Source organism: Phyllostomus hastatus, unplaced genomic scaffold, assembly GCF_019186645.2.
Source record: "Phyllostomus hastatus isolate PE091 unplaced genomic scaffold, TTU_PhHast_1.1 phas_scaffold_1066, whole genome shotgun sequence".
Classification (NCBI taxonomy): domain Eukaryota; kingdom Metazoa; phylum Chordata; class Mammalia; order Chiroptera; family Phyllostomidae; genus Phyllostomus; species Phyllostomus hastatus.
The window spans coordinates 4224208-4245571 of record NW_025334004.1 but is presented as its reverse complement, the minus strand read 5'-3'; the positions used below and the strand labels follow the sequence as shown (position 1 = coordinate 4245571).

General features: G+C 43.6%; 1 protein-coding gene across 2 annotated transcripts in view; it reads left to right on the top strand.

The window, feature by feature from the left end:
• The window catches only part of LOC123828665 (lysosomal acid lipase/cholesteryl ester hydrolase-like), a 30995-nt gene extending 15774 nt beyond the window's left edge, over window positions 1–15221 (top strand). For both annotated transcript variants that reach the window (XM_045853729.1, XM_045853730.1), the window contains exons 6-10: window positions 268–404; window positions 4115–4261; window positions 5235–5306; window positions 12830–12901; window positions 13725–15221. In XM_045853729.1, the coding sequence (XP_045709685.1) occupies window positions 268–404; window positions 4115–4261; window positions 5235–5306; window positions 12830–12901; window positions 13725–13958 (662 nt within the window). In that variant the 3' untranslated portion in view covers window positions 13959–15221. The remainder of the gene's footprint in view (window positions 1–267; window positions 405–4114; window positions 4262–5234; window positions 5307–12829; window positions 12902–13724) is intronic.
• The last annotated feature ends 6143 nt before the right edge of the window (window positions 15222–21364 follow it).

The window sequence follows — 21364 nt, the reverse complement described above, 5'->3', positions numbered from 1 at the left end:
GGAAACATCTGGTTTTAGCCACCTAGATTTCCTCCAGTGAGTATCTAGGTTGAAATATTGAAACAATCATGTAAGAAATACTTGATTTACTCGTTTAGTCAAACTCAGTGTTTCTGCATGGAAAAGTTCAGAGGACCCCATTTGAAGAGTTTGCTTGCATGTTTCTCATGTTGCCACTAGAGGGCGTCGTGCGCAACTGCCCTTGCCTTTTCATGGAAAGTTCCTTCCAGAAGATCAAATTCCTGTCACCTTCCTTTTGTCCCACAGGTTTTATAGCATTTACACAGCTCCCAGCACTGGCCAAAAAGATTAAAATGTTTTTTGCCCTGGCTCCTGTGGCTACAATCAACTTCTCTATTAGCCCTCTAGTTAAGGTGGCATGGATTCCAGATCTTCTCATCAAGGTATTTAACCCACCCCACCCCCAATTTCCTTTTCAGATCTGAAGAACTGGCCATTAGAAGGAGAATCTGTGTTTTTCTCCTCTGTGTTTTGCTATCATGGAAAGTGGGATTTCTTCTCTCCATGGTTTATCTCCCTTTCACTCCTTCCTTCAGATCCTGGGGAGTCAGGGAAGGTGCAAATCTCCACCAATCATACAAAGCGAGCATGAGAAAGTCTGGGAGAAGGGACCTTAAACCTTTTGGGAGTTGCCTTTTATTCTGTGCAGTGAGTGGTGTATGGGAACTGGCTGGAGATGGGACAAGGAAATGCACTGTTCCCACGTGCCCAACCCGAACCACACTGAGGGCGATCTCAAGACACTGTTGCTGTTATGTTTTATAACGTGGCCCCTAAACACAAGCCAGTAACCTCATGGGGGCTTATCCCTAGAGCTATGTGACCCCCAGGCTCTGTTCAAGGAGGAAGCAGTTTTTATGAGGAGCTGAGAGCCAGCCCAGGTCAGATGGTCCACTGTGCATGCACAGTATAGGTTTTATGTATGGCACGTTTATACAGACACAGATGTTAAATCCCGTTGAGGAATGTATACTTAAAATCAGGTATAACATATGTACTGGCCATTTACTTTCACAAGAAATACAGACTGTACTCTGAATTTAGAATCTGACTCTCACATAAGATGGGATTCTCTGCATAGGTGACCAGACATGCAGATGAGATGTGACTCCCTCAAAAACCAAATTAACTTGTAATGCCTTGGGCAATAGAAACCTCAGTTTTCATTATGAACAATTCAGAGGTACCAATAAAGTACTGCTTAACTACCTTAGCTTCTCTTTCCACCTTCCTCATAATTAAGCCCAGTACTCACTTCAGGGTCTTTTCCTATAGACCTTGTCTGTGAAATTCCAGAGAGAAATATATTGTTTTGTTTTAATGTAGACAGGATTCAACTATGCATATTTTCTGCAGATTACATTTTTCACTCTTGAACAGCTGTTAACACATGAAACTCCATCACATTCTTTTTAACTGCTGCGTAGTAAGTTTTCCATTGTGAAGAATGACTACTTATTAAACCAGGTGCTGTGGTGGATAGTTAGGTTCTTGCTAATTTGCTGTTGCTGGATCCTTGTGCCCCGTTTTTATGGAGAACTGAAATTGCTGTGTCATAGGAATGTGTTCAATTTAATTTCATCTTTGGAGATTGTGATTTAGTAGCTTTGTAAACATATAGATTCTGCCCCCCGCTCCCTCAGCCTTGGAGATGGTGTTTTGTTACACTGGCGTGGGGTCCAGGGTCTGAGGTTTTACCTAGCACCCTACCTGATTTGAAGGTAGGCCAAACAGACTGGTATTTAGGAATTACTGTTCCACACACTGGTGTTTTCTTATATCCTGGGCATGTGACAAAGTGAAAGAAAACCTTGTTTTTCAAGGTTATGTTCACAAAACCTTGGAATTTGCTGTTCCTGGACATATATGTTGCTTCCATGAAGGTTGAGAGTATTGTAGGTCTCAGAATGCAAAGGTATATATTATAAGACATCAGAATTGGGATGAGCAGGCCTGTAAATGTAAGGCAAATTTTTCTGCAATACCATCCTGCTTTGCCTTAATGATCAGTGGAGTGCCCACAGTAATGTTTGGGTAATAGTCCTGCATACAAGACAACGTCACATTCTTTGTCAGTCAAAATGAATGCTTAGCTTACTGTGGTTTAAGTCAGTGATGTTACTAACTTGTTTTTAGTAGACAACCTCAAAAATATATACATTTATCACATATATCACATGTGACTATTATGTAGACTCAAAACCAGGAATTTTGGAAACTGATGCCTTTTCATGGCCTGTGATTTTTCTCTGCTGTGGTATTTGGTTCCTCATTCTCCCCAGCTAATCTTAGTGTTTTTAATCTGGAGCAAAGGAGCCTTCAAGGAGGCCTGTTGTCTGTCTTTAGAGAGCCATTGGTTGCCTTGTTGAGGACTTATCACAGGTGGCAGTAGACCAGATTTGCCCGAAGAGTGTTGAATGTGGCTCAAGCAATATTTAAGTTAAATTAGTTGCACCTTTTTTACAAAGCAGGATGCTGATCATGAAATCTTGATGATGGATTTTTCCGGGGGTGGGGAGAAGCTATGTGCCACAGAGCAGTTGCTGGAGGCTGAGCATAAGCTTTCCTGTCCACCCGTTCTCACTGTTCCCTAATCCTCACTCTGGACAGGATGGCGTTTTTTTTCACGTGCTGTTGGCCATTTTATCATCTGCATTTACACACCCGCCTATCTTAGTTGGTTAGGACTGTGAAGAGGAATCCTCCATGACTCTCCCCTAGCTCCTGGTGGTTTGCTTGGTGTTCGTTGGCTTACAGAAACATCACCCCAATTTCTGCCTTTTATCTTCACTTGGCGTTTTCCCTGTGTCTGTTCAGACCTCCTTCTGTGTCTGTCCCTGTATCCACTGTGTCCAAATTTCCCCTTCCTGTCAGATCACAAGTCCTATTGCTTAGAACACACTCTCAACAACTGCATTTTAGCTTGATTCCATCTGTGAAGACCTTGTCTCCAAATAACGCCACATGCTGAGATGCTGGGGATTAGGACTTCGATGTATCTGTTGGGTGGTGGTGGGTGGATCACAGTTCAGTTCATAAAACTGCCTCTGTTGGCATTTGAATTTTTCACTCCTGCTTGTCCATCCAGAGGGTAGGCAGCAGCAGAAAAGTGTAAGCAATAAGGGGGACAAACGTGGGTTCAGTGTAAGGAAGACCTTTTTTCTTATTTCCTGCTGGAGAAGTACTTTGAGATCTGCCTTGAGGCCACAGTGAGCATCCCGGAAATACTTGAGCACAGGTTCCTAGGCCATTGGTTAGTGCCGATGTAGACCAGCAGTTGGCAAACTTTTTCTGTAAAGGTCCCGGTAGTCACTACTTTCAGCTTTGTGGGCCACATGGTCTCTGCAACTACTTGTCTCTGCCCCTATAGTGCAAAAACAGGCAGAGACAATGTGCAAAGAAATGAGGTGACTGTGCTCCAATAAACTTTATTTGTGAAGGCAGGCCGTGCTGGCAGAGGGGGAATGGGGAGTTACTGCTTCACGGGCACCGGGTTTCAGGTGCAGATGTTGAGAAAGTTCTGCAGATGGAATGTGGCACTGGTCGTACCACGTGACTGTACTTAATGCCACTGAGTGTAACATGTGAAAATGGTAGCTTTTTGGCACAATAAAAAAAGTGTTAAAGAAAACAGCAGACAGTGGGCAGGATTCGGCACACTGGCCAGTAGATCAGATGAGATGTGTGTGCCCTGGGCAGGCACGCCGCTGGCCAAGCACTGTTTCCACTCTCTCCCAGGGTCCCTGCCTGCCCACTGGAGTTTAGTGAAACACTGTGGGGACGGCCCTGGGATGAGCGGCCACTAAGGCCCTTTCCTACTGTAAACGTTGGTGTGAATTACTTGACTTTCTGCCTCCTTTTCTTCATTCGAAAGATTAAACACACACCTGTAACAACTGCTGTTGTCTTACTAAGCAGATTGCACAAGTACTGCAGTTGGAACATCCACTGGTTTTTGTTTCTGTCCTGAGGCCATCTGTGGAGATGCTTGGCACATATGTACATGCCTTCACTTCGGAGGTGGGTCATGGGGGTCCGCCCGTGGATCAGGATGTAATGCTGAGGTATTCTTGGGTTTCTTCTTATTTGGCAGGATTTATTTGGAGACAAAGAATTTCTTCCCCAGAATACATTCCTGAAGTGGCTGAGTGTTCATGTTTGTGATCGAGTTGTCCTAAAGGAGCTTTGTGGAAATATCTTTTTTCTTCTGTGTGGGTTCAATGAGAGAAACTTAAATATGGTAAGTATGTTCATAACAAGACTTGCTTTAAACTTCCAGTGATTTTATTTCATCTGCGAATACGGTCGTTTGTGTGGGAGGATGGTGGAGAGGAAGGAGTGCCCTCATTACAGCTCTGACAGGTCCTTCACTCAAGAGGCACGAGAATGGACTTCAGCGAGGGCCTGGAGCACCGTCTGCTGCTGTCCTCAGGCCAGCCACAGTCACTTCTGAGTGTCCCTGCACGGACACTGTTGAATGGGGAGGTCCCCATCACTTAGGTCTTGATATTTATAATTGTTTAATTTTGGAATTGTCATTCATTTATTCATTTTAGAAGCTGTCAACCCTTGGCCAACAATGGGCTGGTGTTTCTGAATATACTTGTAGTGTGTAATGTTGCCTCTTGAAAACAGGTTTTGATGTTCTGGAAGGTTCTAGGCAGTTTTTTAAAGCGATGATAATTTTTCTTGTTTCTCATGGTAAAAGTAAGGTATACTTGTTGCATAAAATTTTGGAAATTCAGAAAAGCATGATAAAGAAAATAAAAATGGGCAGTAATCTCAGCCCCATATAGTCCCCGGTTACCGTGTTGCTCCATGTATGGGTTTGTTCCTACTTTAAACAAAGTATGTTATTTATTTATTTTTAGAGAGAGGGGAAGGCAGGGAGAAAGAGAGGGAGAGAAACATCAATGTGTGGTTTGTAAACTCTTGCACACCCCCCTACTGGGGACCTGGCCTGCAACCCCGGGCACGTGCCCTTTGCTTTGCAGTCTGTCACTCAGTCCACTGAACCACACCAGCCAGGGTGTTTCTTTCTATTGTTATAGGACATACTTATAGTCAAATAATTGTTTCTTGCTCTTAATCTCATATATTTGAGATTGTGGCTCTGTGGTTTTTAATGCTTTGAAGTATGAAATTTGTTTATTATCAATGCCTTCTTAACACTATTTTGTTGATTCTTTATTTCAACACTTTTCTTTCCCCAGTCTAGAGTGGCGTTGTACATGACACACTCTCCTGCTGGGACTTCTGTGCAGACCATGTTACATTGGGGCCAGGTAGGCATCCCGGCAGTGCATTTGGGATTTGTGTCAAACCAGCATTACAACGATCTCTGCATCCATGAAACACCTTCCTGCAACCCCTTCACCAACAGCAAGACAGTCTGCTTACAAAGCTGAGCTGGTGTTCCTCCCCTGATTGGTGGATCCCTGGTTCGTGTGTGTGTTGCTTTTGTTTTCCTCCCTGGCACAACTGTACTGTATGTGTGAGTTTGCCAAACAGCTGATGGAGTTGACTTCATTTCTTCTTTCCCCTTCTCTCCCCTCTTGTCAGTTTTTCATTAAGTTTCTTATTTATCTCTATATTTTTTAAATTTTTAGAGAGAGAGAGAGAGGAAGGGGTGGGGGTGGCACACGTGAGAGAGAAACATTGATTTGTTGTTCCACTTATTTGTGCCTTCATTGGTTGACTCTTGTATGTACCTTGACTAGGGATTGAACCCACAACCTTGGGATATGGGGACAATAGTCTAACCAACTGAGCTACCTGGCTAGGGTGCCAGCTTTATTTTATTTCTGTATTGCTCCATAAGACAAGCGTTTAGAGCCACTTTGGAAACAGAAGCTGCTATTTCAGCATTAACCCATGAACATAATATGCTGAAATATCAATGGGTAAACCACTCATGGAGGTAAATGGGAGCAACTAACTTTTAAAGTAGAGTTTGATTGTTTTATCACTTATCACAAGAGTAATGCATACTCATTCTAGAAAATTTAGAAATTAAACATAGGCAACAAATAATAAAATTCACTAAAGATTAAAAAATAGAATTATCCTATAATTGTACACAGAGAGGGAAAACGTGTACCTGGGGATTTGAAATGTCTCTGTGTTCTGCCCTGCACCTCCTGCTGCGTGTCATTTCAGGAGGCAGTGGTTATAGGTACAGATAGAAATAACAGTTGTGCAGTAGAAATATATTAATTTATCTTCTCTTATTCTTTTGTAACTTGCCTTTTTTTAAAATCTAACAATATGTGAGGACCTTATTATTACCTCAGAACCTATTTTTGTACAATTCCCCTCCCCTAAATTTTTACATAGAAATTACTTACCTTTTGAGTTTCAAACCAAGATGCAGTGGGTGTCTTGTGTAGTAATTTCCAAACATTGGGCAGTCACTGCCTGCATCAGAATCATCAGAATTACTTGAAAAGTATACCTTTAAGAAAATACTGTTTAAGAACAGTAAGGGGGTTCTTGCCATGCCTCCTCCCCCAACCCCCGCTGGCCCCAGGGAAATCAAGAGAGGAGGCAAAACAGACTGAGAAGAAAAGAGGTTTACTGAAAATGAGCTGAGAGGAAAAGGTGGAGGGAGGGAGCCTGGTGCATCAAGGGCACCCGCACTGGTAGACAGTGTGGCTCCGGAACCGCCTCCAGGGTCTGGCTCTTAGAGCACAGGGTTTCTTCTTTTTTCCTTCTTCATGCAGGTGAGCAGAGTGTATCTCTTGTCCTCCAGGTTCTCCCTGGGCTGGCAGCATTGAGTACTCAAGTGAAACCTTAATCTTATCTAGGAGAGGCTCTAGAAGTAATTGGCCCTTGGCCGGGTGGCTCATTTGGTTGGGGCATCATCCCATGCACCAAAGGGTTGTGGGTTCGATTTCTGGTCAGGGCACATACCTGGGTTGTGGGTCCCATCACCAGTGGGGACATGTGCAGGGGTGCGGTGACCAATCAATGTTTCTCTCGCTCTCTCCCTACCCCTAAAATCAATAAACATATCCTAGGGGGAGAATTAAAAAAAAGAAACTGAAGGACATTCCCACGCATCTGAGAGAGGCTTAGACTGTCCCAAAGGGAGCTGAATTGGTGGCAGAGCTGTTGGATTAGCTACAATCCCAGTCTTTAAAAGCAAAGGCTCTTGTGCCCCATCCCTAGAGGTCCTAATTCATTTAGACTGCAGAATCTCTATTTTCATTTTTTAAAAAACAGATTTCTGGATGTGTAAGTGGCAGAGCATACAATATTTAAAGTGTTCAATTTAGCGTGCTTTGACATGGGCATATGCCCATGAAACCATCACCACGATCAAGAGAGTGAACCTATCACCCCAAAGGTTTTCTCCTGCCCCCTTTGTACACCCACCTCTTCATCCTTTTCACCTCTGTCCCCAAACCACCACCCATCTGCTCTTTCATTATAGGTTAGTTTGCATTTTCTAGAGTTTTGTATAACCACAGTAATACAGTATCTACTTGCTTTGTGTGACTTCTCCCACTCAGCATAACTGTTCTGAGATTCGTACCTGTTGTCAGGTGTGTCAGCAGTTCACTCCTTTGCTGCTGAGTGGCTTAGTGACCTGCGTCAGGTGGGAGTGCCATGGGACACCTTTTCCTGGGCTGGTCCCTCAGGAACCAGGCAGGACTGTGCCTGAGGCTTTTGGTCCCTCCTGATGACAGTAAGGCCCCGTGTTAAATGTCAGTGACGCAGTGCCAGTTTCCTGTGGCTTAGATGAGGGGCTCCGGGAACACAGGTAGTTGATATGCTGAAGAGCATCTCTTACCTCTTAAGGAATGTCCTGAAACCTTGAAAAGTTCTCAGATTCACGATCCTTCACTCAGGCCTCCTGCTTTTCTCCTCAGCCCCATTTCTGTTTATGGGCACTTGATTTCTTTGTGTGTCCAGTCACCACAGTGCCCCTACCTTTTGGAACACTTTTTACCCTCTTACCTAGTGGACATTGTTTTTAAAGGCCCAGTTTCTGTTGCCTCAGGAATTAGTGCACTTTTGTAGGGAGGATGACTGGCCAGGAGGAAGGCAGATGCTGAACTATGCAGCTGAGTGACCACTGCAGCCCATGAGTGCTGTGCCACATGCCTCAGCAACACGCAAATGACTGCCAGACCCCACCTGTCAGGGCACTTTGGGAATGTGGCAGCCAAGACTGCCAGACCACGCTGTTATGTGTGCAGAAGTGCCTCCTCACCCTGCTGTGTGGCAGGCCTCCACCTTGCGCAGGGTGTGCACAAGAGCTCCTGGGCCAGCTGCAACCCAGGCTTCTGTTCGTGGCCCAGCCCCTTTAATCTAGCAGCTGGCCAAGGTCAGGGGCCGCAGGCTGAGGTTCAGAGCACTGCTCTGGGGCCCCATTGTGGTTTTAGGTTCTAACCACATTGGAATGTGCCTCAGGAATGTTTCCCAAGTCCAGATTCACTGCGGGAGGCAGTCTCACCCTTTGCCCTCTTTCCCCTGTGCTATCTCTTTGTTGAGAAAGGTTGTTTCATGCAGCTGTCTCATAGGGCCTTCTCCTTGATTCTCTCTCCTCTGGGCTGGTGGCCAGGGGCTGCCCCTCTGCCTGTCAACAACTCACTGGTCAAGGGTGCCGTGGTGCCTGCTGGGAGAGGCTGCTGCTGAAGGTGTGCCTTCTGGGTGCTGGCAGGCTAAGGGCTGCAGTTCAGCTGTGACGTTTGGGAGTTCCTGTGGTAGTTTGGAGGTGCTTTTTCAGGCCATTTTATTCATAGTACATTCAGAAATTTACTGTTTGTTTAAGTAGTTACAATTCTGGTTTCTTAAACAGTTCCAAAACCTAGTGTTGTTATTTTTTAAGATTTTAGTTATTTATTTTAAGAGAGAGGTGAAGGGAGGGAGAAAAAAAGGGAGAGTAACATCAATGTGTGGTTGGCTCTCACATGCCCCTCACTGGGGACCTGGCCCACCACCCAGGCACGTGCCCTGACTGGGAATTGAACCAGCGAGATTTTGGTTAGCAGGCCCACACTCAATCCACTGAGCCACACCAGCCAGGGCCAAAACCTCATTTTTACTTTTTACTTGTTATTCTGTACAATTTTTTTTTTGTGGTTTCCTACTCTTTTTAAATTAAAAACTTATTTCAATTACACTATACACTCAGTTTTATTTTGTATTAGTTTCAGATGTATACCATAGTGGTTAGACAGTCCAAAACCTAGTTCTCTACTGGGCTTTTAAATTTAGTTTACAAACCTTATTCAATTTCTAAACCTGGCAAGTTTTAGAGCCCCGCCCCCCAGAGCCACGCCTCCTTTAGTCCCCTGCTCCCTGCCTCCAGAGTCCAGAGCCCCAGTGCTCACTGATGTTGGAAGAAGGCTGGTCCCAACCTGTCTCTACAGGGTTGTTCAGAAATACTTAGGATGCTGTAGAAAATCCAGGTTCTTGGGCCTGCCCATGACCTGTTGAGAATTCAAATTCCCGGAGGGTATGTTCCTGCAATCTGCATTTTAAATAGTTCCTGATATGATTCTGATATTCTGTTGTTTGAAACCTACTAGTAACCTAAAAAAATGTGCATCAGGTAGGCTCTTGAAAACATTATAAAACAACGTTTAGCATAATTTTCATTATACATGTAATATGTGTTCATTATGAAGTTTAAAAGTGTATGTGAGTACAGAGAAGAAAATAAACCACCCATGTTTCCACCACCAGGGATAACTCCTGTTTGTGTGTTGGTATTGTAGAGGAGGCTAAAATTTCCCTTTCCCCTCTTAAGCTTTCTGTCTGGGACTGACCTAAGACATGAACAGGAGAAAGACACGTGAATCTTATTTATGTGTGCATAAGAGCTCTCACAAGAAAAATGAAGACTCAAAGAAGTGCCTAGGTCTAAGTGCTTATGTACTAGGTTGAACAAAGAGTAACAACTGTAAAAAATTACTAAAATTAATATGAGAGCCTAAAGGAGATAAGAGTTATTTTAACCAGGTCTTTTTGTACAATTTCTCTAGGCCTCCCCCTGTGTCTGGTGACATGAACTGTTCTTCCTTCTGGTCCAGGGATGGATGGCTTTTTTCACTTGGGAATTTTATATCTCGCTTTTAGAAAGACAAAGGAAGGCCAGAGTACCTTCCTCGAATCTGCCATTTTGCAAGTGCCTTTAAGTCAGTAATTAAAATGGCCAAAGCAGCATATTTTTGGTGGCATGTTGTGAACTCTCTCAGTGTCAGCTTACATTTTTTTGGTGTGTTTTTATTAGAAAAGTACGATCCTACTATGTGCACATTTACGTAACTTAAAAAAATGTTAATAAATATCATTATATTTGCTAAGTTGCTGAATCAGAGATGCCAAAACACAGCCTGTGAATAGTTTGTCTTTCTCATGATGCAGTCCAGACATCAGCGGCACAGGTGTGCGGTGGAGGGGGTGTGGCGGTGCTCCCGGGAGTCACTCGGGGTCCCGGTTCCCTCCACACTGCAGCTCTGCCATTACTGGCTGCGGTCCTCTTCTGTCTGAGGGAAGCCGGGTGGTCTCCATGTGTGTTCCCGCCACAAGAAGGAAGCCCGCACGGGATGTGGTGCCTGCCCTGGTGGCCATGTGCTGAGCGAAAGCTTCGGGGGATTAAGGAAGAGGGACAAGAATGGGCCATTAGCGGTCTCTGCTGTAATCAAAAATGCCCGTTCAGGTCAATGATTTTAAATATTTGTAACTGAGGACAGTTTTCCTTTGCTTGAATTATTATTATTAATGGTATAATTATTACCATTACTATTATTTTTGCTAGCCTTTTTTTGCAATAGTAAACATTCTGGGAAGAATATTCTTGAATTAAAGATCTCTCTTTATACATTAGATTATTTTTTTTAGGGTCTAGTTGTAGAAGTAGACTTAGAGGCCAGAGGGTGGGCATATCTTTAAGACAATATGTATTGTACTTTAGAAAAGTTGAACCTATTGACATTTTTATTACCATTCAAGATGTAAAAATAATTTTTAAAATGTCACCTAAAAACCCATCTAGCCTATAGCTTAATGTTATGAGTATTTCCTCCTGATCTTTGGCCACATATACTTGTCATATAAGTGTAACCAAGGCACTTGTTCATTTTCATTTTCTTTTCCCCCACTCAATGTTATTTATATACATTATCCATATTTCTCTTTCTATATTATTATATTGATATTTATGAAAGTGGCATACTGTTGCAACATATTGAGGTAACACGATGCATTTAACCGAACATCTACTGTGGGAATTTAACTTATGTCCCTGTTTCTGTGTCTGTAAATATTCCTCTTCACATTTCCCTCCTTCTGAGACTCCCTTTCAAGTGGCAATGACTGTGAGCACAAAAGTCAAGTTTAGAAGTTCAGCCTGAGCTCTGGGCAGGTTTTCCCAGTGTCTTCCTTGCTCACACCGGGTGCTTTAATCAGTGCTGAAAGACCCTGTGAGGAAGTTTCAGGTGGTAAATGGTCTATGGTGGCAGAGCAGCTTGCATGGCTGTTTTCTCACAGACAGCTAGAGCTGCAGCGCAGACGCACTGACAGACCCTGCAGATGCGCGGGCTCCTGAGACCTGCCAGACGCATTTAAAAATTCGTCATTTGCGATGGCAAAAGCAGATGTTAGCGTTTCTCCTGCAGAAATGCCTGTAGTTTCTAATCTCATGCTGTTTCCTGTTACATCAAGCAGTAGAGTTTTATGCGATTGATAAGAATTGAAACCTCACACAAATCAAGAGCAGTCTACACAAAGAATGTCTAGGTTCTTCCTCTTGACCATACGCCATCCTCTGGCCAAAGTTTGAACAGTTTCCAATTCACTTGGCTTGCCAATTTTGGATTTAATTCTTGACATTTTGAATTTGCGGGTATAGAGGAAGTATGAATGTACATTACTTAAAATTAAAAAAATAAGTGACCTTTGCTACTACTTTTATATTACACTATATATGCATAAGTTTAAATTTTATGTACAATATTATTTCATGATTGCTGTCCCCAACTAGTCAGAATTGTGCTGGTGTGCAGTACAATTTGGTGGTTATGCTGATACTGGTACTCAAGAAAAAGTGCCAAATCAATAAAATCATTAAAATATAGAATAATGTAAGTAATCAAGTAGAATGCATACATAGAAAATATAGAGATTATATATAAGCATATATAACTGTGTTAATGCACATATAGATATACAATGTTTATATTAAGCCATATAAATATGTGATATATAATTAATATTTATATCCAAGTATAAATATTTTATTAATCCATAGAAATACCTATGTATCCACATAAATATATATTAACCTATATAGTATGTATGATATAGATCTTTCCCAAATAAGATAGTTAAGTCTTTCAAAAATTTAAGACTCACATTTCAGTAAAAGGTGTCAGAATAAAGTTTCCCAATGGGCATAACAATTGATCTAGTACAGGGTGAGGAAAGAGTAGGTTTACAGTTGTTCATATGGAAAACAACGCAGTAATTAATAAGTAATAACACAAGAAGGGAACTCTGTGTTTTGCTCACTCACAACTGTGCCTGCTTTCACCCCGTCCTGTATCATTCACAGCATGTGTATAGCTGCTTTATCGGGTCATGCAGTAGCTGCTTTCCAGTCCTACAGTGAGAAATTGAGTCATTTAGTAAAGGAGAACAAAATGATGTCATTTACTTTAAATTAGTTTGGAAGTGAAGAGTAAGTCTGAGTATTGGTGTAGGATTGGTTCTGAGGACGTGGCTGATTCTAGCAACCTGTGAAGTTATCTCACACATCTGTGCCAGATAACTTTTTTCCAAATTATCTTCTCTTTAGGTTAAGAAATCACAAAAGTTTCAAGCCTTTGACTGGGGAAGCAGGGCCAGGAACTATTTTCATTACAACCAGGTAAGTCTTGAAAGTCTTTAGAGATCATGGGCCCTGGAGACGCATCAAGGAAGTTGTTGTCGGGACGCTGCCAGGGCTTGGGTGTATGGGAAGGCTTGGGAGAGCTGGGCAGATAGCATTCAGTTCCAGAACAACCTGAACTTGGTGGTCGGTGTTGTGGTCCAGGCCTTCCCTCTTTGTTCTGTCCTTGGCCCTGTGGACCAGCTGTCACCATCACTGTTCCATGTGACTCACAGTGATCGGGAACACGGACTTTAGAATCAGACAAAACTAGGTCTGTCATCTGTAGCTGGAGGGCCTTGGCCAGATTACATTGCCTAAGCCTTTTCTTCCATATACCAAGAAATTTACCCTTTTTGAGTGCTAAGTATTCTAAAGTGTAAGGTACTTTGCCATATTTTATATAATTTTTACAACTTCCCTGTGATGATGATGATGATCAAACATGAAGAAACTGAGGCTTAGAGACCTTCTGTGCCTTGTGCCATTCCCCAGAGGGAGGGAAAGGAGGAAGATGTGGATCCACAGCCCCTTCCCAACTGCTTGGTTCTGTGGGTTCGCACTGACCACCTGGGAGTACAGCTTCCTTCCAGGGGATTTAAACACTTGTTACCAAGCCCACCACGTTACTATAGTAACTGTTCTTTCATTGTGGGTTAGGTTTCTTTTTGTTCTGGTAAAGTGATATGAAAAGTAAACTGAGAACGGTTTTCAAAATGTAGTTTATTCTCAATGAACTACTCAGTGTTTAATGGAGACTGTTGATTGTGTTTTTGTAAGTTAAAACAACCACCACAAAGTGCTCTGTGGGTTTTTCTTACAGACTTCCCCTCCCGCTTACAACGTGAGAGACATGCCTGTGCCGACTGCTGTGTGGAGCGGGGACAAGGACTGGCTCGCGGACGTCATCGACATCAATGTCTTACTGACCCAGATCCCCAACTTGGTGTACCATGAGTGCATTGAAGGGTGGGAACATCTGGACTTTATCTGGGGCTTGGATGCCCCTTGGCGGCTCTATAAGGAGGTGGTGAACCTCATGAGGAAGTATCAGTGAAAGCCACGTGGACACATTCACCATCATCAAGTCAGTGATCGAAGCATGTCCAAAATGTCTTGGCTCCATTTTTCTAAAGTCCTTATTTTTCTTTCCCAGCCCTTTTATAGTTGTATATCCAAGAAAATTATGATGTTGAAGATAACCTAAGTCTCTGCAGTTAGGTTTAGAAATGCACTGGCTTTTCTGTTGTTGTTTAATCATGACCAAATATGCAGCTTGTATTTCAACCACAGGGTAGTTTCTTTAAGTCTTCTAAAATATTACTGACGTGTGAAAGGTCATGACCATTCTGCTTGTCCACACAAGTTAAAATGCACCGTATGTCTTTTTGTACCCACACACAGCACACACTGACCCCTGTGTTGGAACTTTTAGACTGAGCCGTTCATTGGTAAATAACCTGAGACCGCCTTGAGGGAAGCTTGGTGCATAAGCACCCAGTTCTCATCACTGGGCCCCGAGAGGCTGTCCAGTGGAACGGCCCTCTGTTTGGGGATCTAAAGGACACTCTGTCATGTCCTCATGAAGTAGGTGCCGAGTCAAATCCAGTGACACTCCAGCTGTGTCAGTTATAAAGATTTTATAATGAGTTTTATCAAGTCTCATCTGTGATAGCTGTTATTTACCAAGAGTTTACATTGCTCTGCTGAAGCAAACTAGTTTGCTGGAGTCCTCAAAAACAAATTCCACTCATTAAGAAACAACAGCTGATGTTCAATACTTGAAGACTGATACACACAACCATGTATGTTCATGAACTTTGAATTGTGAGGCAGGCCATAAATCCACTGGTTTGAGAAGAAAAGTGCAGTGGAGAGATGATGCCACTGTTTTTCCTGAAGTCAATGTACTGTCTTCACCAGCTGGTGTAGCTCGGGTGGCCGTGTGTGAAGCGGAAGCCCCGAGGCTGCCCCTGAGGAGTGTCCTAATGCATTTCACTAGAAAGAAATGTGAACTCGGTAAGATTAAAGCTCAGGGAATCACTTTGTGTTTTAGTTTTGTATGTGCACATATTTTCACTACCCCAGATTTGCACCCCTGTGTCTGGAAGCCCATGTTCATGGGCTTTTCCCAGAGCCTTATAGTACCGTCAGACGGACGGAATAACAGTTGATATGCTTTTCTGACATGGTTAGGCTGCAATAATAAACAATAATTGGTATTGGCTAATATGTGGAAACAGCATAATAGCTACTTTGTAACATATAAACAGTCTCATTTGAACTTTCAATAAAACTCCATGAGGCTCATAGGCTTGAAGGGTTGTGTGTTATTGTGTTGTTTGTTTAGTAGCCATTTTCTACTTCCCTTTCTCTGTTGGTGAGACTTATGCTTTTCTCTCTCATCTTTTCTCCGTCTTCCTGACTCCCGGGGAACCTCACTGATACTGCCTGTGAATGTCTGATCCTCTCCAGTGGGGAGCCTCTGCTCCCCATCGATTCAGGGACTGAATCCAGGATCCAGGATGCAGGACCATGGATTCAAGGACTGTCCATCCAACTGCCTCGATGAACCAATGCAGCAACAGAAGCTGGCAGAGACAAGATATGTCACAGGGGCCAACACCTGGATTTGGGGGTCTGGTGTGATCATTTATTGGCGATTCTTCTTAGGTTAATGATCAGTGTTGCCTTCTTAGTCAAGGTCCTGTTGATGGTCAAGGACATCCGGTAGAGGCCGATGGCAGTGTCATCGCACAGCCTCTGGTAATGCTGAAAGTTGCCCTTCTGCAGATGGAGCACGTGTTTCTCCCTGCAGTGAGATCCTTACTGAATTCATTCTGGAAGTCATGCTCCTCCTCGTCATCCTGACCTGTCATGCCCTAGAAGCAGGCAAGGTCCGAGCAGGCATTGAAGTCATTGTAAACAAGACATGGCTCAGTTGTGAACAGCATTTATGTGGTTGCAATAACCTGATCACTGAATATTAATCTAATCACAGTCACTGCCATTTGGGGATGGAAGTCTGTGGCAGAGGAGTCATGTATGTGTGTGTTGGGGGAGGCAGTTCTATGTTGGATAATGCCTAAACATTTTTTTAAAATCAAGAATTTACAATATCAACATTATTTTGTATAGAATGAATAACATAATAATCACTAAAAGAATTATGTATGGTTGCCTGTGGGAAATGGGAAATATGGTGGGGGGCTGCTATTTCTCCTGCCTTGCAGACTATTTCAATAGTGTGAATGTGTACATTTGGTTAAACTATAAAAGAAGAAATCAAAAAGGAGGGAAAGGAGGAAGAAGGGAAAGAACTCAGGAAGGACAGAAAGAGGAAATGAGGGAGAAGAGCAAGAAGGAATGGGGAGAGGAAGGGAGGAGGGCGGGAGGAAGGTGCAGGGAAAGAAGGAAGGTAAGGAAATCGTGATACATCCATACTTTGCAACATTATTATGAAGCCTTTGATATTCATAACATAAAAGAATGTTAATAATGGGAAATTCCCACAATATAATGTTAAAAGACAAGATGAAACTATATATGTAATATATACTCTCAACTTAAAAAAAATTCTCCCAAATTTCTTTTATAAATGTTGATATGTTTTATTTCTGGTTGGTTATATATACTAGGCTATCTGAATTTCCCCCTTGTATTAGCTGATATTTTCCCAAGGTTTTTAAGTGTGCTCATAGTGTTTTTATCCTTAAAAATGAACCTCATAATTTAGTTTTGTGGGTGTTGTATGTGTGCTCTTTCGTTGTCTACAGATCACTGAGGATTAAAAACAAAGCAGGAAAGCTAGTGTGGGCACAGGGACTAACCAAACCCAGCTTCTCTGGAGGTTCGGGGGCACCTCGGAGATGTGGGTTCTCGTTTCATGCCTAACTGTGGCTCCTTGGGAAATAATTAGCTAAATGCATTTTTAACTAAAAACAGCCACTATGGGGCTCTGATAGAGATACCTTCCATTTAAAATCATAATTAAATAACCCCAAACTCCCGACTTTTCCTTTCAAATGAAAAACAGAAAAATAAAAGCCTGTAAAAACATTTCTGCCTGGTTTTCATCCTGAACTGATGAAAATTTTCCAGCAGCAGAAGGAAATAAATTCTCCCCTCTCCAAAGCCTCTGGTGCCCTTTCTTCTAGTTCCTTTGTACTCCAGCCTGGGCCACTTCCTGGCTAGGATTTCTAAAGGTTTCTATTAGGGAGAGGCTGTGTGAGCCCAGAAGTGCTAGGGACTTTACAACGCCTGAAATACTTACCATCTAGTTTAAAGTATGTCAAATATGGAAGCAGGTACTGAAACAAGCCTGCTTTAAGATTTTCAAAGACACTAGGCACAATTTCAAGGGATCAGTGCAACATCAAAACCATTTATCTCATGGTCGTAGGCCAAGGGCTGCAGTGCAGCTGTCCTTCCTGCAGTGTCTGGCAGAGGCTGGTTGCTGCTCAGGATCGGCCTGAGCTGACCGCAGCCGCAGCAGACTCCCGAGGACAAGGAGCAAGGCTACCTCGATGTGCACTTGCACGCAGGACATGGACACTGATCTGGGCAAGCACAGCTAACTTTCAGATACTTTGGTTTCCTGCTGGGAGAAAGGACATTCAAGCAAGAAGCCCTTTGAGCTTTCTGGTTGAGAACTCAACTGGGACAAAATGTTTTGGAGAAAGCCTGTGGAAGGAAGTTCAAGGCAGAGGAAACTTTACAAAAGGGAGGACCACAAATGTGGCACTTAGAGAACTAGACTCTAAATGGCCCCTGGACCCGTGTGGCTTCAGGGGAGCTGCTGTCACTGGTAACACCACTAGCTAATGTCGACTGAGAATCTTTGCTCAAGGATTTATAGGACTGGCCTAATTTATTTCATTGGACACCCATGTGAGACATGGCATTTTACCGTAGGAATAAGAGAAGACTCCGAGAGCTTAAAATATACTCGAGGAGATAAATCCAGGTCAGACTGACTTTAGAACCTCATTTGTTTAGTTGTGGGCTGAAGAGAAAGGGCTCTCTGGATCTGAACTTCAGGGATTCACTTATACACTGTTGGTGGGAATGTAAATTGGTAGAGTTATTATGGAAAACAGTATGTAGCTTCCTCAAAAAATGAAAAATAGGACTACCAGTGTTGCGCGTGGGTCACCGGCCAGCAGTGACCACGGAACGCTGTGGATGGCTTGACGATAATCACGCGAGGAAAAACACACATGCACAGAGACAAACTAGTTTCTGTGGGGAAGTAGGGACGGAATAGCCACCCCCCCTAGTGGGGAGCGCGCTGATTTACCTTCCATACCTGCTTTTATTGGGCTCATTTTGCATAATAATTCAGGTAAAGTACAGTACTCATTAGGGGGAAGTAAGGAACTATAGAAAACAAAGAACTCTGCCGGTCTATTGAGTCGGGGTCAAAGAGCTGTAAGACTGAGGACAAAATAACTTCCTCCTAAGACCATTCTCATTCAACTGAGAGCATTCTAAACAAAGAAGGTTTCACAGTAATTTACATATTCTTTCTTAGGCCTGATCACCCGGGGGAATCCGCACTTCTCAGTACAGAGCTGCACCACCCTGTCATTGTTTCAGGCTTAGGTGGAGGAAGGGAACTAAGGCAACTGGGAGACAAGGAGGTTTTATCCCAGACGCTGAGAACTCAGGCTATGTCAAAGCCGAGGAGCGAGGGTCCATCACCCCCTTTTGCTGCAGCCCCCCAAGTCTTTCTTTTGGTGGGCCTCCCAAAGTGATCGTGCCTGTCTTAGGTCATTCCCCCCATGGGGAATCTTACCCATCTTTGGCTAACCGACCAAGCTTTTTGGGGTTCAGTCATGAATACAGCAGCAGAAGCAGCATTCCTGCCAGGAAGATAAGCTTTTGTCTCCTTGCTGGCTTACAGTTCCAAGGGTGTTCCCTTAGCCTTAGCCTAGGTGGGGGTTTCAGCTTCTGATACCAGTCAGGGCGGTTCCCAACATACCAGATGATCCAGCCATTCAACTTCTGCATATGCCCCTGAAGGAGAGGAAATCACTATGTTGAAGAGATATCTGTGCCCCCATGTTTACTGCACCATTATTTACAGGAGCTCAGACACGAAATCTGCCTGTGTCCACTGATGGATGAATGAACAATAAAGAAAATGTGGCCTATGTATACAAAGGAATATTGTTCAGTCACAAAAGGAAATACTGTTATTGGTGAAAATGTGGATGGAACTTGAGGGCATTAATATTAAATGAAATGAGTCCAACAAAAACACACAAATACCATCTGATCTTGTTGGGAACCAACCAACAGCTGACCTCTGACACAGTCAGGTTGGATGAGCTGCATATGCACCGCAGAGGCAACTGTCGCCGGATCTCCTGTCTATCTCCTCCTGTTTGCCTGTCCCTGCTAGCAATAGGTGGTGGGGGTTTTGGATACCTGTGCACTATAACAAAAAATCTGCAAAATGCCTCTGAGTCTGCATGAAATGACTTGCTGACCACAGAATAGAGACCCCTAGCAACCCTAATGCTGCCTGCTTCCCCTACCTGGGAAGTTAAGGGCAAAATTAAACTATGGGCAGACCAACTGCCAGAATGCTGAAGGAAGCTGTTGCTAGGAATGTTTCTTAAGGAGTCACCACTCAAAAGGTTAAGATTTATTAGAGCTACTACCCCTCCCATACCCTGGACAGGAATGTAACCAGCAAGGAATTCTAGTTGAAAATAATAATCTCAGTACATGAAAATGAATATAAAACTTGCCCCCTCCAAGATGTATAAATCAAAAAACCTAGGCAAAAAACCAGTGACCTAACTGAGACAAATCTAACCTCAACAGACAATAGCTAATTTCTATATAACCTAGAAATCACCCCTAGCACCCTTTCAATTTAGACCAGTCCCTAGAATCTTTATAGACAGCTAATTAATAATTGGCACCTGAAAGTTTGTGCCTGTACAGCTTCCTTGGTATCTGATTAATGGCCCTCTTGGTCAAAATAACCTTTGTTTAATATGGTTGATCTGTGGGACTTCCTGTACTTTTTGGTTATTTCTTTGTTTAACATGATTGATCTGTAAAACCTTCTGTACTTTTCGAAGTTATTCCTATGGTAACTGTTTCTGTTTTAATAATCACACTAGCATTGAGTGTTGTATAGCCACCCCTATAAAAATAAAGATTGATTTTTTTCTGTGAATTAGTCAGGCCCAAAAAATCCTGGCTGTCCTGTGGCGCCCCACCGGGTGTCTTGCTTCATGCGCTTCACCTTAGCCGTGCATCTGTTACAGAACAGACAAGAGGGGCCTGGGACAATATACTATTATTGAAAGAAGGCCCTGGGTCCGTTATGTCCGCCACCCTATGAAAGATGTCTCTCAATGCCAGAGATTAGTGAAAAGGAAAGGAAATGTTTATTTAATGCTATGCAGATTTCAAGTAGTGACCTAATGTCTTCATCAAAAATCCTAAAGTCCCTTAAAACACCCACAAACAGACAGTCCTTCCTTCCTTCCCCCTTTGCCCAGTCCAGAGTACTGTATCTCAGGAAAGGAAATAGAAGTCCATGGCTCAGGCAGTCCTCTGGTTCTTCCCAGTTAGCCCTCCATCTCGACTGGGAGACCTCGCTGGGTTCCTGGCACCCTCTGCTGAGTCGCTGGGATCTCTGCTAAAACCAGGTGGTGGTTCCCCCTTCTAAAGCTGTGCATGGCTCTCCTTCTCAGGGCTGCGCATGGCTCTCCTTCCTAAAGCAGCATGGTTCTCCCCCAGTGGCTGAGGTCCTCCCCATTCTTCTGAAGCCACATGTTTCTCTCCCTCTCAGGGCTGCGCTTGGCTCTCCTTCCTAAAGCAGCATGGTTCTCTCTCCTAATGGCCGCCAAGTCTGGGTTTTAAATCCCCGTGGCCAATCTTCTTCTGCAGCCTCATTTCCGACTCCTCCCACACTCGGCTTCACATGCCAGAACTCGTATCCTTCCAGGTTTACTGGGCTGCCAGCAAGAGTCTGGGCAGGTGTGGCCCCATGTCCTGGAGCCAATCTTCTCCGAGCTCTCACGCAGGCACTGTAGCTTGGGGGATCTGCCCCCAGTCACGTCTTGGTGGGGAAGTTACTTCCATTCCCGTGGCTCAGAAATGATCACAGCTATTTAACATATCTAAGCGACCAGCCAAAGGCTATAGATATGTTAAATGACCACGCCAGAGGGTAGCTGCATGGCTGTTGCAATGCAAAACAGATCTCAATGGCCCTGCTCCATTTGTCCCTTCCCCCAACCCACACGGGGGTGGGGGGGTGGAGACATCTTAAAATCTCCTGGACACCTTAAGTTCTGGACCCCATTTCAAATGCCCATTTGGGGTCCCCCTTCTTGGCTGCACCTTGTAACACATCCTTCGGGGACCCTGAGACCCTGCCCAGGCTGGACCCCAGCATGATCTCATTTATATGTGAAATCTAAAAAAGTCCAAACT